At 31.8% G+C, this 13127-nt stretch overlaps 1 protein-coding gene across 1 annotated transcript; it reads right to left on the bottom strand.

Moving 5' to 3' along the window:
• Window positions 1–54: 54 nt before the first annotated feature.
• Window positions 55–12550, bottom strand: LOC100164064. The gene is made up of 3 exons (XM_003247041.4): window positions 12188–12550; window positions 2399–2645; window positions 55–435 (listed from the first exon to the last, which is right to left on the bottom strand). The coding sequence occupies exons 2-3, from the start codon at window positions 2617–2619 to the stop codon at window positions 204–206; spliced, it is 453 nt and encodes a 150-aa protein (XP_003247089.1). The 5' UTR covers window positions 2620–2645; window positions 12188–12550; the 3' UTR covers window positions 55–203.
• Between the last annotated feature and the right edge of the window lie 577 nt (window positions 12551–13127).

Below are 13127 nucleotides of genomic sequence, written 5' to 3'. Positions count from 1 at the left end.
AGTTCTTCCATCCTATAAATTGATCACGTTCCGATGAAAATATAAAATCCAATGTTTCATAACAAAATATCTAATTAATATTATATTAACATGTATTTTGTACTTCAAATAAATTATAAAACATAGAAAATATACTTAAACATACGTAATAATATTTCGATACAAACATCGATAGGTAGCGGTACCTATTTTAAACAAAAACGTTATTTTTTCGCTATTTTGTGATCTTTTAACAACTTTTTCCTAAACAATCCGTAGTCGTGCTGCATTAGTTCGTATGCTGTCTGACGTAGTTTCTCAACGCGGGCTAAAATCTTCTTCGGCCCACTGGTCTTAGTCTCTTCCAACCGGCGCAACTGGTGTTCCGTCAGCCCCTCCACTTCGCCGGCACACTCTACTATGGCGATGTAGTCATTTTTGATTCTTGACGTTTCGCTGAAATATCAAACGCAAATGTTACAAATGTATCAATTAACTTATCACCCACGTCCCGCGACCCATCCACCATATTTACCATGAATGCTTAATGCAGTGAGAAAATATCAATGAAAAAACTGGCGATGCTGAAGCCTTATTTTTTCATTTCACAAACGGTACCTATACATTACGAAGATGCAAAATTCAAAATTGAAGATGTGATACTTGTTTGTTATCGCCCCACCAACGCGTCGTATACGATTTATCATCCCACCTCGGGGTTGACCGTCTGTTGTATTGTATAATATTATTTATATACCGTTACAAAACTTTCAAATAAAATTCAATAATACTAAATTGTTTAAAATTAAATATTAACAGTAGCATAGTTAATCATTTTATTGAGGGATCAGCGGCGGACAAAACATACCATTCTTTATACCATCATGGCATTATACTCTATCTATATAGTAATGCGATAATACTTTTTAAAACTGATTTGAATTCGTTATTATGTCTATTTGAGATCGGTCAGTCCACTTTTCTCAATTTCACCCCTCCCCCAACAACTATAAATTTAGTTTGAATATTTTGAAATTTAACTACGCCTATACGGAATTTAAATTAGACATTTTAAAATGTGGATTATCCAATCCTCTTATCTCAATTAGACTTAACAAATTCAGATCAGTTTTCTGAAAAATGTTCGCATTATTAGTAAATGTGGATCGGTAGGATTGATCAAAGTACATACAAATGACTATGATGTGCATAAATTGTTTACCGTTCACGCGCACAACACCGCGACGGTGACTTCTACATGCGCATGCGGAAACGTTCCGCTATTTCTTCTACACACGGTCATACCCACTAATAATCATTTACTACACACACATTTACAAGACCCGCAACATGAAATTTTAAAATTCCGTAATTTGAACTCCTTAAAAACCGAGTAAAACTGTCCTCCACGGATATCGATGATAGGTATCATAATTACATGTATAAGAATAAGACGATTTTATAAAGATTCTTAAATGTCACACATTATATTTTTTTTAGCGATATATTTTTGTTGTAAAAATTGAGTGCCGGTATTAAATATTGCGGAAAATAACTCATTAAAATTAATTTTTAATAATAACCTAATAACGTTTGTAAGATATTAAGATTTTAGATAGATGCCCACTTTAAACATAGGTACCCACATATAACAAGTTGAAAACACACTAACACGATCAAAACATAATAAATCATTAAAATATAATTTCAAAAATTATAAAAATATTTAATCTTTTTTCTTAAATTGATCACATACTAGACTAACTTAAATTCTAAATTTTAAAGTTTAACTGTGTAATGACTATTATATTGATACACAATTCTTACATTTTGAGTTTTTTACTAAAAATTTGATATATGACGGATTGACGGTCCAAAAAAATAGTAATACAAATGAATATGTGACACATACGCAGTTATTTCTTAAGAAATTATTTTTAAATAAATTTTAATTTGTTAAAAAACCCATTTTTTATATGTATTGAAATTGCCTATTCAAAGCCCCTTTTTGCTAACGTGCGAATGACGTACATTTTCCCTGTAGCGTCAGTCATTGGAACAACATGACATCTAGACACATGTCCCGAACTAGGTGTTGATACTAGACGCTACACTGAAATTGCAGCTTTATCGATTAGACACTACTAAACTGTAGACTGGTTTTAAGGAGTCCGGTATAGGCAATATCCTTGAACTTTGTTTACTCGTGTTTTACCCTAATATTATAACTTTACCTACCTAGTGAAGTAATCAAAATTTAAAAAAAATGTAACACATTATGTATATTTTTACAGGTGTAATATACTTTTTACACGACCGCCACCCAGTTGGTAACCATGTTTAGACCTTATAAGGCGTCGTTGATTATAATATAGACAATCGACCAATCGAATAGATTCGTGACAACTGACATGCTCACTTTTCGATTTTTTTGTGATGCACGTAGCGCAACAGCCCGTCGCACATCTTCCACAGCTCCAAAATTTCCGCAGAGTCCAATTTGCATGCTTGCAAATAGACTTCGAACATTTTTGTGGCCGTCTGATTGGCCAAAACGTGTTTCAGACTGTTTGTCCACCTGTCCAAGTCGTCTTTGGACACGGAACTACAGGGATCTCCACAAGGAACGCAGCTGCTCATTATGATCCAGTTTGTAAAACAATTGCCTGAAAATTAGAAACAACATATTATTAGAAGACAGAAGTTAACAATAACTAGTACTTAGTAAATAATTAAGACACAAATCGGTTGTTTATAGATTTGAAATTCGAATTCATTAAAACCGTTTCAGCTCTATTGCAGGTTTCAATACTATTAAAATTAAAAAATGTATGTCGATGATCAAGCTGTGGAGGTCGCGTATTACTTGAACATAAATACACAATATATGTTCTGATTGCTGATGGCCTACAATATAATTTGGAAATATTTGTTCATTGGTAAAAAATTATATAACATCAATAACTCTACGATCCGTCTAGTAAACCGATTAGCCGAAGAAATTCACACATAAAAAGCAATAATATTATTTTGTGGCGCGGTCCGTACACTCAACTGTGGAAATGCTCTAGTGTACGTATCGGCCGGTGTTCAACCGAATGGGTGACCACCTGGGATTTTTAGCAACAAATCCTTGCCACACATACAATATACAAACGTATTTCAACCAACCATTCCTCCCCCTATAAACAAAAAAACAACTTATGATCATAGTTGCCGGGCTTAAGCTCAAAAAAAAAATTGTTATTTTTTTAAGTTATATAATTTAAATAGACACCATCATATAGTACAACTACTAACTAGTAAATTGTGTCTGGTTGATATGGTAAATATTTAAGCTACCGTGACAACAACTTACTACTATGACTATCTATTTAATTTTTTTTTTATAATATCATATAGCATACATCTATTTCATAACTCATACCTATTAGAGCTGTTATCTAATTAATTTGTAATTTATTATTCATCATTTTTATCTATATATTATTTATAAATACGACTGCAAAAGTAGAAAAAACCATTCCATACGATTTTATAGGATGTCATAAATTATATAGGTAGTTAATAATCTAATTAAATTGTATTATTATTATAGTAGCTATTACAGATATAATTTATACTAATATATTATTTAATAGTAAGTTATTTATCAGTAATTTTATATAATATAATTAATAATATTATGTTTGTAAAATTGTAAATATTATGAAATTCTAGAAAGTTACCTATTATCTAATTTGAATAGATAAAACTAATTTTTTCGAGTGTGTAAAAATAAAATAATAATTTCTCATAGTTAAGTGTCTCTTTAATTTTAAAATTACGAATATTTATTAAAACCAAGTCCACATAAAAAAAAACTTATTTTTAAAATAAGTAGGTACCTAAATTCTATATGGCATGTAAAATTGTAAAATTACACTGCAAGCTAAATAATATTGCAATTGCAGCATAAGTTAAATTAGATGCAGTGGCGCAACTAGAAGGTTTGGGTCTGTACACCTCTCAAATATTTATTCAAATTATCAACGTTATATTTATATTTTATACTTTATACTTTACAGGTACAAATGTTACATCTTATCAATGTTATGGTAGATATATGAATATGACGATTGGAAAAAATTATTATAACCATGTGTCATCAATGCTATTTGTGATTAAGCGTGGCTGTAGCCTTTAGGGTTATAGACTGTAGAATGTATATTGTATATGTCTACTATGTATATGTATAGGTACTACCTAAATAGTAAATAGACAATAATAAATACCCATGACCCCTGAATATGAATTTCGGCTTACCAGTTTACAACTAATAACGAATTTAAAATAAATCAAATTATGTATAGGTACTTTGTTTTACAAGTACAAATGGTACAATTGGTTCACAATATAATATTATACTCCACCACAAAGGCACCACCCCGAACTTTAAATAAATTTCTGGTTGCTCCACTGGTTATAGGTATATCGTAATATCGTATATAGTGTCATATACCATAGTCTCTACATCGTGATCATAGTACATTCAATTTTACTTACAATCTCATTAGCCAATGGCAAGGAAACACATATTATTATATAATTTAAATTCATTACCTTTTGTTTATCCATTAAAAACCGTCTTTATGGTATCTATTAAATATAATATGTACATTATATATTTGCTAATAAATAAGACAACAATATTATAATCGTTTATTTTAAACCTAATATCCTAAAATATTTTGTAAATCTCCATTATATAAATAAACGAAGAAATTATATGATTTTATATAGGTAAGTATTAACTGCAAACGAGTTTTATGCAAAACACGGTATCAGGCCAATATTTTATTGGTCTGTAGGTACTCTATTTGATGAATTTAGTATGAAACTTATTTTTGGCTATCACCGATGATAATACGACATCTTCTGTCATTTTGTGTACCTACTAACCCCATTATACAATGTCTATATTTATTATTTTATACACAAATTAGTACCTATTCTGTATAGATTATGCGGCGTTCTATACAATATGCTTAGTAAACATATAACTGACAAATATTTTAATATGAAATGTCTCACTATTATATTGTAAAAAAGTTTTGTACATTTTATATTTTACATCTAAATAACCAAAAAATAAATGAAATATAATAATAATAATAATTATTATTATTATTAATTAATAATTAAAAAGTTAAATCTCTTAACTCTCTATTATTCAAAAAAGTTTTGTAAATTTTTTTTTTAAATATTTTAATTTATAGATATTAAATATCAAGATGCAAAGAGTGCGTTCCTTGGATTAAGTCGAAGAAGATCCGTGGGTTGGGGAGTGAAGCAAGAAGCGGGCAGGGCTCCCTAGTATATCATAGTGTTATGTTCAACATTTTAACTCAAAATAAGAATATACATACTGTGTAATTAGGTACGAAGTATAAGCTACATATAATAATAAATATAATATATAACGCATATTGTTTGTTGTTGACAAAATCCATTTTTAACTCAGAATTTAGATAGATCTATAGGCATAAACTAAAAATGTATAATATAGGTATATTATAACTAAAACTATATAGTGTATTAATTCATAACCTAAAAATTGTATGTACTTATAATAAAATAATAATAACGTATTAACGTCATATATTTAATAAATGTATGAGAATATATTTTTTTATTGTAGACCACAAACGCACACATAGGTACTTATAACGGCGGAAGAACAATATTTTTGTTACAATTATAATGCATGTTATTTTCGGTAGACCGCGTATCAGTTACCTAACCGCGACCAAACTTAGATCTCTAATTCAAGTTTCAACATACCTACTGGATCTAATATTAAATTCATAAACAGCTTGTGAGAATATCTTGGAAGTAAATAATAATATATCGGCTCATTTGCTTGTCTCTTTTATTGTGTACATATATAAATATATTAAACAAAATAGTGAAGTTGGAAATGTTTCGGGCGAGGAAGAAGTTTATGGCATGAATACAAAAAGTGATTTAACTATAATATTATATACAATATACATAAGTATTATGTTTTAAATAATTAATTAATATAACTCGAGGAAATTGTCTCTGTCTTCTGGGTAATAATGTCGTAATGTTTTCTAGCTCGTTGTTTAACTACGAATTCCGTGTGGAAATAACTCACTGTAACTTAACTATATATAGTACTGCACTAAATACCTATCACACAAAGCCGTAATTTGACCGAGTTTGGCGCGAAAAACGTGAAGAGGCTTTTTGTGAGGCTGATGTTAACGATCGATAACTAGGTAGGTAATATGTAAGATAAATAATAAGCTACAATTAATATATATATCTATACTTATTTATTCATTATTGTATGATTAAGTGATAGATATGATGTCTGGCAGAATTATCAAAGCAAAAACAATGACAGTTCAAAACGGCGAAACACATTCTATGCGCGTGTGTTAACAATAATATGGGTAATTATTACCCACTGATGAATAATTTGCTGTTTTCACACTATTACAAGATGACTATTGGTGACAGGTATTCACAGACATGTATGTGTTAATACATTAATGTATTATATACATGTTTCTATAATGTCTGTGCTTGTATTTAAAATTAAGTCACCAGCGTGCAGAGGTGCTAAAGAATATCACGTAAATATAAGATCACAGACAGTGCGATAGGAAAATCGTCATCGAACGGCACCGAAACCCAAATCCAACGTTCGTCGTACGAAAAAAAAATAATAATAATAACGTGTATTATACATACTATATAATATTATATTATACGATCCACCTGATTCAGAAGAACAAACTAGACATACGTATTACGTATACGGGTCAGGTGCAACGCGAAATGATTGTTTTATTATAAATTACAATACCATGATAGTATGATATATATAATATGAACAACGATAATCTGAATAATAACGCTTGACATACAGGGTGATTCTTTCATCGCGAATCAGCGATTATCTACAGTGGAATTTTTTAGTTGATATACTTGTTTAAACGGGTTAATATTATAGATTAATTATACAAATAATAAATACATGATACAAAATATTTAAATACATATAATTAACGTAATAATATTGTATTCTTATTTCCCTAGCGGAACGTTAGTACTTATTATGTATGATTGTAAATTAAAACGAATATTTATATAGTTAAATTATTAGAATAAGGTGGAACCAGGGTAAGTTTTATCATTCACTGAGAAGAGAGGGGTATAATTAAAATTCAAAAACTTAACCATCTATTTTATATCCAATAGTTCCGACCTTTACAATTTATAAGATAGTAAATATTTTAGGAAATAAAAAAAATATGTTTGATAAATAAATAACTTTTTATAGATAACTATGTTTGTATAAATCATATAACTCAACACATGATTTTCATTAAAAAATAATAACCTGTGTACTTCTTTACAAAGACAAGATAGAATTAAATCAATTATTTAATTGTTTCATTCTTTGTTACACACACACACATCTTAATATTATTTAAGTAAGTAATGCAATGGATAAAACAAATCCAGCTTTAAACTAATTTACAATTCAAATCATCGATGATGAATGATGATCCAGATCCGGAATTTTACTTATATTTGATAAGATTTACCATTTATGATTAAAACTTAAAGGGGAGGGGGGAGGGAGTTGCTGTGTGAAGAAACGGGATCACAACAACAAACGATTTAAAACTTCAATTTGAAAACGGTTTAGGTACCTACGTCCAAATACTGAAAATATAAAATATAAATGATTCCATGCAAAGCGCGACTGTTCAGAAACTGAAAATGTTAAAACAATCGCTCCGTGTGTTATAAAGTGCGCAGTGTACAAGTGCACGCTGTGTGTTTCGAACCCACCTGTATATTATTATTGTAATTAGGCATTGTTCGGACAGAAAACCGTCGCTCTAATTTTGGCCGCATTGCTCTATTTCGCTCAGTCATTTCTTTACGTTTGCGAAGGTATATATATAATAATATACAACATTATATTGTTATTATATTCGTGCGCGAGTCTTGTACGGCTCTATAATGTTATATGTATAAGTATTCTACTACCGACATGACATTGACTTCACGGTTCGGCACGCACCGGCGTGGCGGCGGTGGCGACGGCGTGTCGGCGGCGTCTCCGGCGTAGCACACCGCCGCACAATATTATTTAATGCCCAAAGGAAGAAACCCGAATGACGAGCAGCGCTATAATACGTACAATATTATATTTATTTAGACGTGCGTATAATAATATATTATATTGGTGCATCATATTTTGTACGTGTACACTGTATAGGTAAGATGACGACAACGACAATACAGCTAGGCGACTCTCGTGAAAGAGTAGCGAGAAATGGACGACGAGGGGGAAAAAATGATCTATTCGGACGTCTCGCCGTCGTCTTTGCGCGCGGTGGTCACGTTTTATATTCGGGGCCGACGGTCGGGCCACGAATAGTATCACGTCTCCGAGTTTTCGTGTGTTACGAATCACTAACGCCCGCGGGAACGTATAGCTATCTGTACGCTATAATACGGTCGGCGACGAGTGACGATACTGAGTGTACCTACGTATAGTTACGGCTATAACACTGCAGCAAGGTGGTACCTATCGTATAATATAATATAATGCCATGTCGTCATAATATAAAATATATTATCATTTCGTAGTCCTGGTTTCATAATTTCAGGCGAGTCGAAACAATGACCGGCGCCGAAATAAAAACGCACGGCCGCGGCGTCGCGATCAACACGATCCCCGTATGGGATCGGTGGCGAACATCGCGAGCCTCGCAGTGTCTATAATCTATAATAATATAATGTAAATAGTCTGGGTAAAAACAGGGAATACGTGTGAATTTGACCGTGTTTCGATAATTACGTTATTTTGTAAAAAAAATGCTCTACCGTATATACTGTGTTCAGTATTGTATACTTGTATGGAAAATGAAAAAGACAATAATAACAGTCAATACAGAGATTCCGCGCCGCGGCCGTTTAAAACTATTATTGTTCTAACTTCTAATAATACAGTCATGATTAATTAAGTAACACCAAAATCACCGGTAATAATACCAAGACGGTGGAAGTATTTTCAATATCCTTTTTAATGTTTACCTCATTCATCCCACATCGAAAACCTAGTCCGAAAGTCTCGACGCCGACACGATTATATTATTAGACTCCGACTGGTCGATATAATTCACGGTTATCGTTATTTTTTTTTACACAAGCGGTTAAGGTTTAAAAAATAACTAGAAGTATATAACAAAATTTTACTCTGAATCTAGATTTGTTGGAATTTGACACCTCAGATATATATACGATATACCCGAGGATATACCTAAATCCTCGCCTAAATCATAGTAGGAGCACAGCGAAATATTTATAAAGTTTTCGATGATCAAATAATATGCAGAGCCGCGTTTAGGGGGGGGGGGCTGGGTACAACTGCCTCGGGCGCCAGTATTTTAGGGGCGCCGAAATGTTGTGGCCAGAAATATGTTTACTTGTGATAATAACAGTATTATATATATAGTATATTAGTATTAATATGCTGTTTGACATTTTTTTAATTAATATTAATTTACATAGTTTTATATAATTTTATTTTATTTATTCATGAAATACCTACAACCTACTTAAATATGTTAAAAAAAAACAATTTATATGATGAATTATAAGCAAGGTTTAGGCGACATAAATTAAAATGTATATTTGCGGAGAGAGGATCAAGCAATTACTAAACAATATTTTTAAAAAAAAGCACACATTGTAAAACAAATATTCTAACTATAACAAGTATAGTCGCTGGAGTCACATGGATCGCACATATAAAAACAAAAACGTATTTTAGTCAATAAAAAAACTATAATAAAAAAAACATAAGGCATCTTTTAAGGTCTAAAACTCGAAACTGTTACATAACGAAAACTTAACATAATAATATACAAGTCAATAATCCACCAATCCTAGTTATATGGAATCATTTGGACTTTTGAAAATTCGCCTAACCGTCCAATGAAAAAACTTTCCAAGCCCTCCAATCTACGTCAAATAACCTCTGGCCTTTGGTATGTACCTAACAAATAAAAACTTCCACCAAGTCCTAAAAGGTTAAAACTACCTACGCTCAACGGACTGGCAAAATAGCATATACCAAATTTCATTCTAAACTAAACACCAACAACAATCCTTTACAATTAAATAGATTAAAAATAAATTTAAAAAAAGTTATCATACACTATAATTAATGACAAATGTAAAACCTTTGTAAAACTTAAGTAGGGCAAAAGTCAGAAGAGTTATAGTTTTGATTTAAAATATTGTTTTGTGATCTTGCCAATATTTTAAAACTATATATTTTTACATGTGTTATATTATTTATTTTAAAATGTAATTTTCTTGATTGTTTTGCATTTGAATAAAAATAGTTAGGAAAATAAATCTTCTCTATAATTGGATTTTCTATTTTTGTGTACATATATTTTTATAATGTAACATTTTATAGGTACATGAACTCAGATTCCAGAATCACTGTTATTAATTTAAATCTTAAATTATGATTATGAAGTCTATACAAGGTCTATAACCAGTAATGTAGTCCTAAAAAAGTTAATGGGTACGCCTGCTTAATCATTGTAAAAATTAAAGTAGGGGGGGGGGGGTTACGCCTAACCTGTGTACCACAATTTTTGTTAAGGGTACACGCATAAATATAAAATTAGGAGGTACCCTTCGGACCTTCCAATACACCACTATCTATACCTTTAGGTTCTTCAATCAGCTAGGTATGAGAATTATATAATTGTTATTACTGCACTCTTGATTGATTTGATTGATTCAACTATAATTCTTATTCTGTTCACACAAGTTGGGTCAATACGTTCGGTTTATCGAAAATGTATGTACCAACTACAAAATACTCACTATATTTTAAACTACCTATTATTTGGTTATTTGGTTTGATCAACAATACTACAACACTTTTATTTGGTGGCAATAACATTATTGTAAGTCAGTTATTTTGTTGACACTATATAGTAATATACATAGCCGCAAGCAACACAACAATTTTGTTAAAATCGAGGTTAAAATCTATTCAATAATTGTTTTTCCTTGTTTCTAATAATTAGAACGACTTTTTTTATACATTTTCTCCTAAATATAATTTTATTTCCATTAGTTATATAAATCACAATCATATTATGTAGGAATGTAGTCATGACTGTCGTGTCAATTATAATTCCCTGGTTAATTCTTTTGTAATCATTGTTTTTAACGAGGTTTTTAATTTTTAACAGCAAAATTAAGTTTAAAAATGTTCAATTTTTACTAAACTCATTTGAATTAAATATTAATTTATAATAATATACAAATTAAATTGAACACGTCATACTTCATAAAAATAAAATTACATTTTCAGCTTGATTGAATCGAACCCGGACGTACGTGCATTTGTACGGAATCTTCCGGACATGCCATACGATCGGCAGGGCGCAGAAGAATCGCTGTAGTTCCCCCTCTAAATATAGTTGTTTAACCCTGTTATTAATTTAGAATCATTTTTTAAATCACTTATAGGTAGGTACTGAGTAAAAAATAATAGTAAAAACGGTATCGAACTCGAGACGATCTCCAGATTGACGTATACAAATGATTGGAAGCTCGAATGTATCAATAATATATCATATAGGTATCGGGAGGATAACGATTTTGATGCATTTTGATGCGCTCCCTCACATTATTTAGTTTTTAGATAGATAGGTTTGAGTCACGTTAATTTCCTGGTTGCCGATTGGGGTGCACCGTGATTGTTACTGCTGATATCAGTTATCATATCGTGATAATCTGCAGAAACAGTAACGTTCTATGGCAGTGACGGGGGTGGTTTTCAGAAAAACGTATGTCGTATATTAATATGTGAATAAAAGTTCTTGAAAAATCACTTGACACCACAGCTATTAAAATATTAAATTATACACCCACAACCCTCACAAATATTCGCCTCCCATATTATACACAGAGTACAGGCTGATACAACAGTGCAGATACAATCGATACGACTGCACCTCAACACATTTAAAGTCGAATATCAACAATATATAGGTAGTAGGTTGGTAATATATAGTATACCTATAGTCACATAATCACATGACGTTATTTAGGTACTGTAAAATATAAATTCACCAATACTCACGTAGTCACGTTGTATTCGTTGCCATCATCGTACCCGGAAAAACAACGGCCACGGCGGTAGCGCTGCAGTTGTATAATAATAGTCTTTCTCGTGCCACCACGTCATGTCAAGAATGTAATATTTAAATATTTTAGATTGTAGATCACCATAGATCGCCGAAATCCCGATTAGCAACGAGCGAATATTATTAAATAATATTAACGATATTATTAAATAATATTAATTTGTACAGCGTGCAGTACAGCGTCGACGCTTCGCGAACGTTTCCGCGACGAACGGGCGCTCACAACTACAGCGCTCGCCGTAACGAGTAACGACCGTAAAATCGTATTTCGCGCAGACGACGACGGCAGCGGCGGCGACGACGACGACGACGACGATGACGACGGTAGACGGATAAGTGTAAGCCCCGCCAGAACACATGGTCGTGGAAAATAATATTATTATAATGCTATAACCGCTGCATAGGGTGCCTGCGAAACAGCTGTGTTCCGGTCGAATTCGGGTCGATATACGTCGGTGTCAGTAGAGTTTCTGTACGACAATATAGTATTAATAATTATTAATTGCATAGCCGTACAGGCATATAATAATAATTATGATCATAATAATATAATATCAAATAAAGAGCGGTGGTCAGTGGCCAGTGGCACGGTTCGTGGGCAAAAGGCAATAAGACGATTTTGGATATTTCGATTATTTTGCGCCGCCGTCACGCGACGTCTTGTAGGAAACAATGTTCTATATACGTGGCCTTGGTACCGCCAAAATAGAAGAATGAAAACTCCGTAAAATATACGTACCTAATGACTATAATAACGAGATTCCTGAAAAGTATTATGATTTAGCGAAAATGTGAAGAATTGTTCCCTTTTATTCACGTGGCCAAGCTGCACCGTCAATGGTACAATAATATTGTGCATATTATATAGGCACAATG

This window comes from Acyrthosiphon pisum, chromosome A1, assembly GCF_005508785.2.
Source record: "Acyrthosiphon pisum isolate AL4f chromosome A1, pea_aphid_22Mar2018_4r6ur, whole genome shotgun sequence".
NCBI lineage: Eukaryota > Metazoa > Arthropoda > Insecta > Hemiptera > Aphididae > Acyrthosiphon > Acyrthosiphon pisum.
The sequence above is the reverse complement of the archived record's forward strand: the minus strand, read 5'-3'. Positions and strand labels throughout refer to the sequence as shown.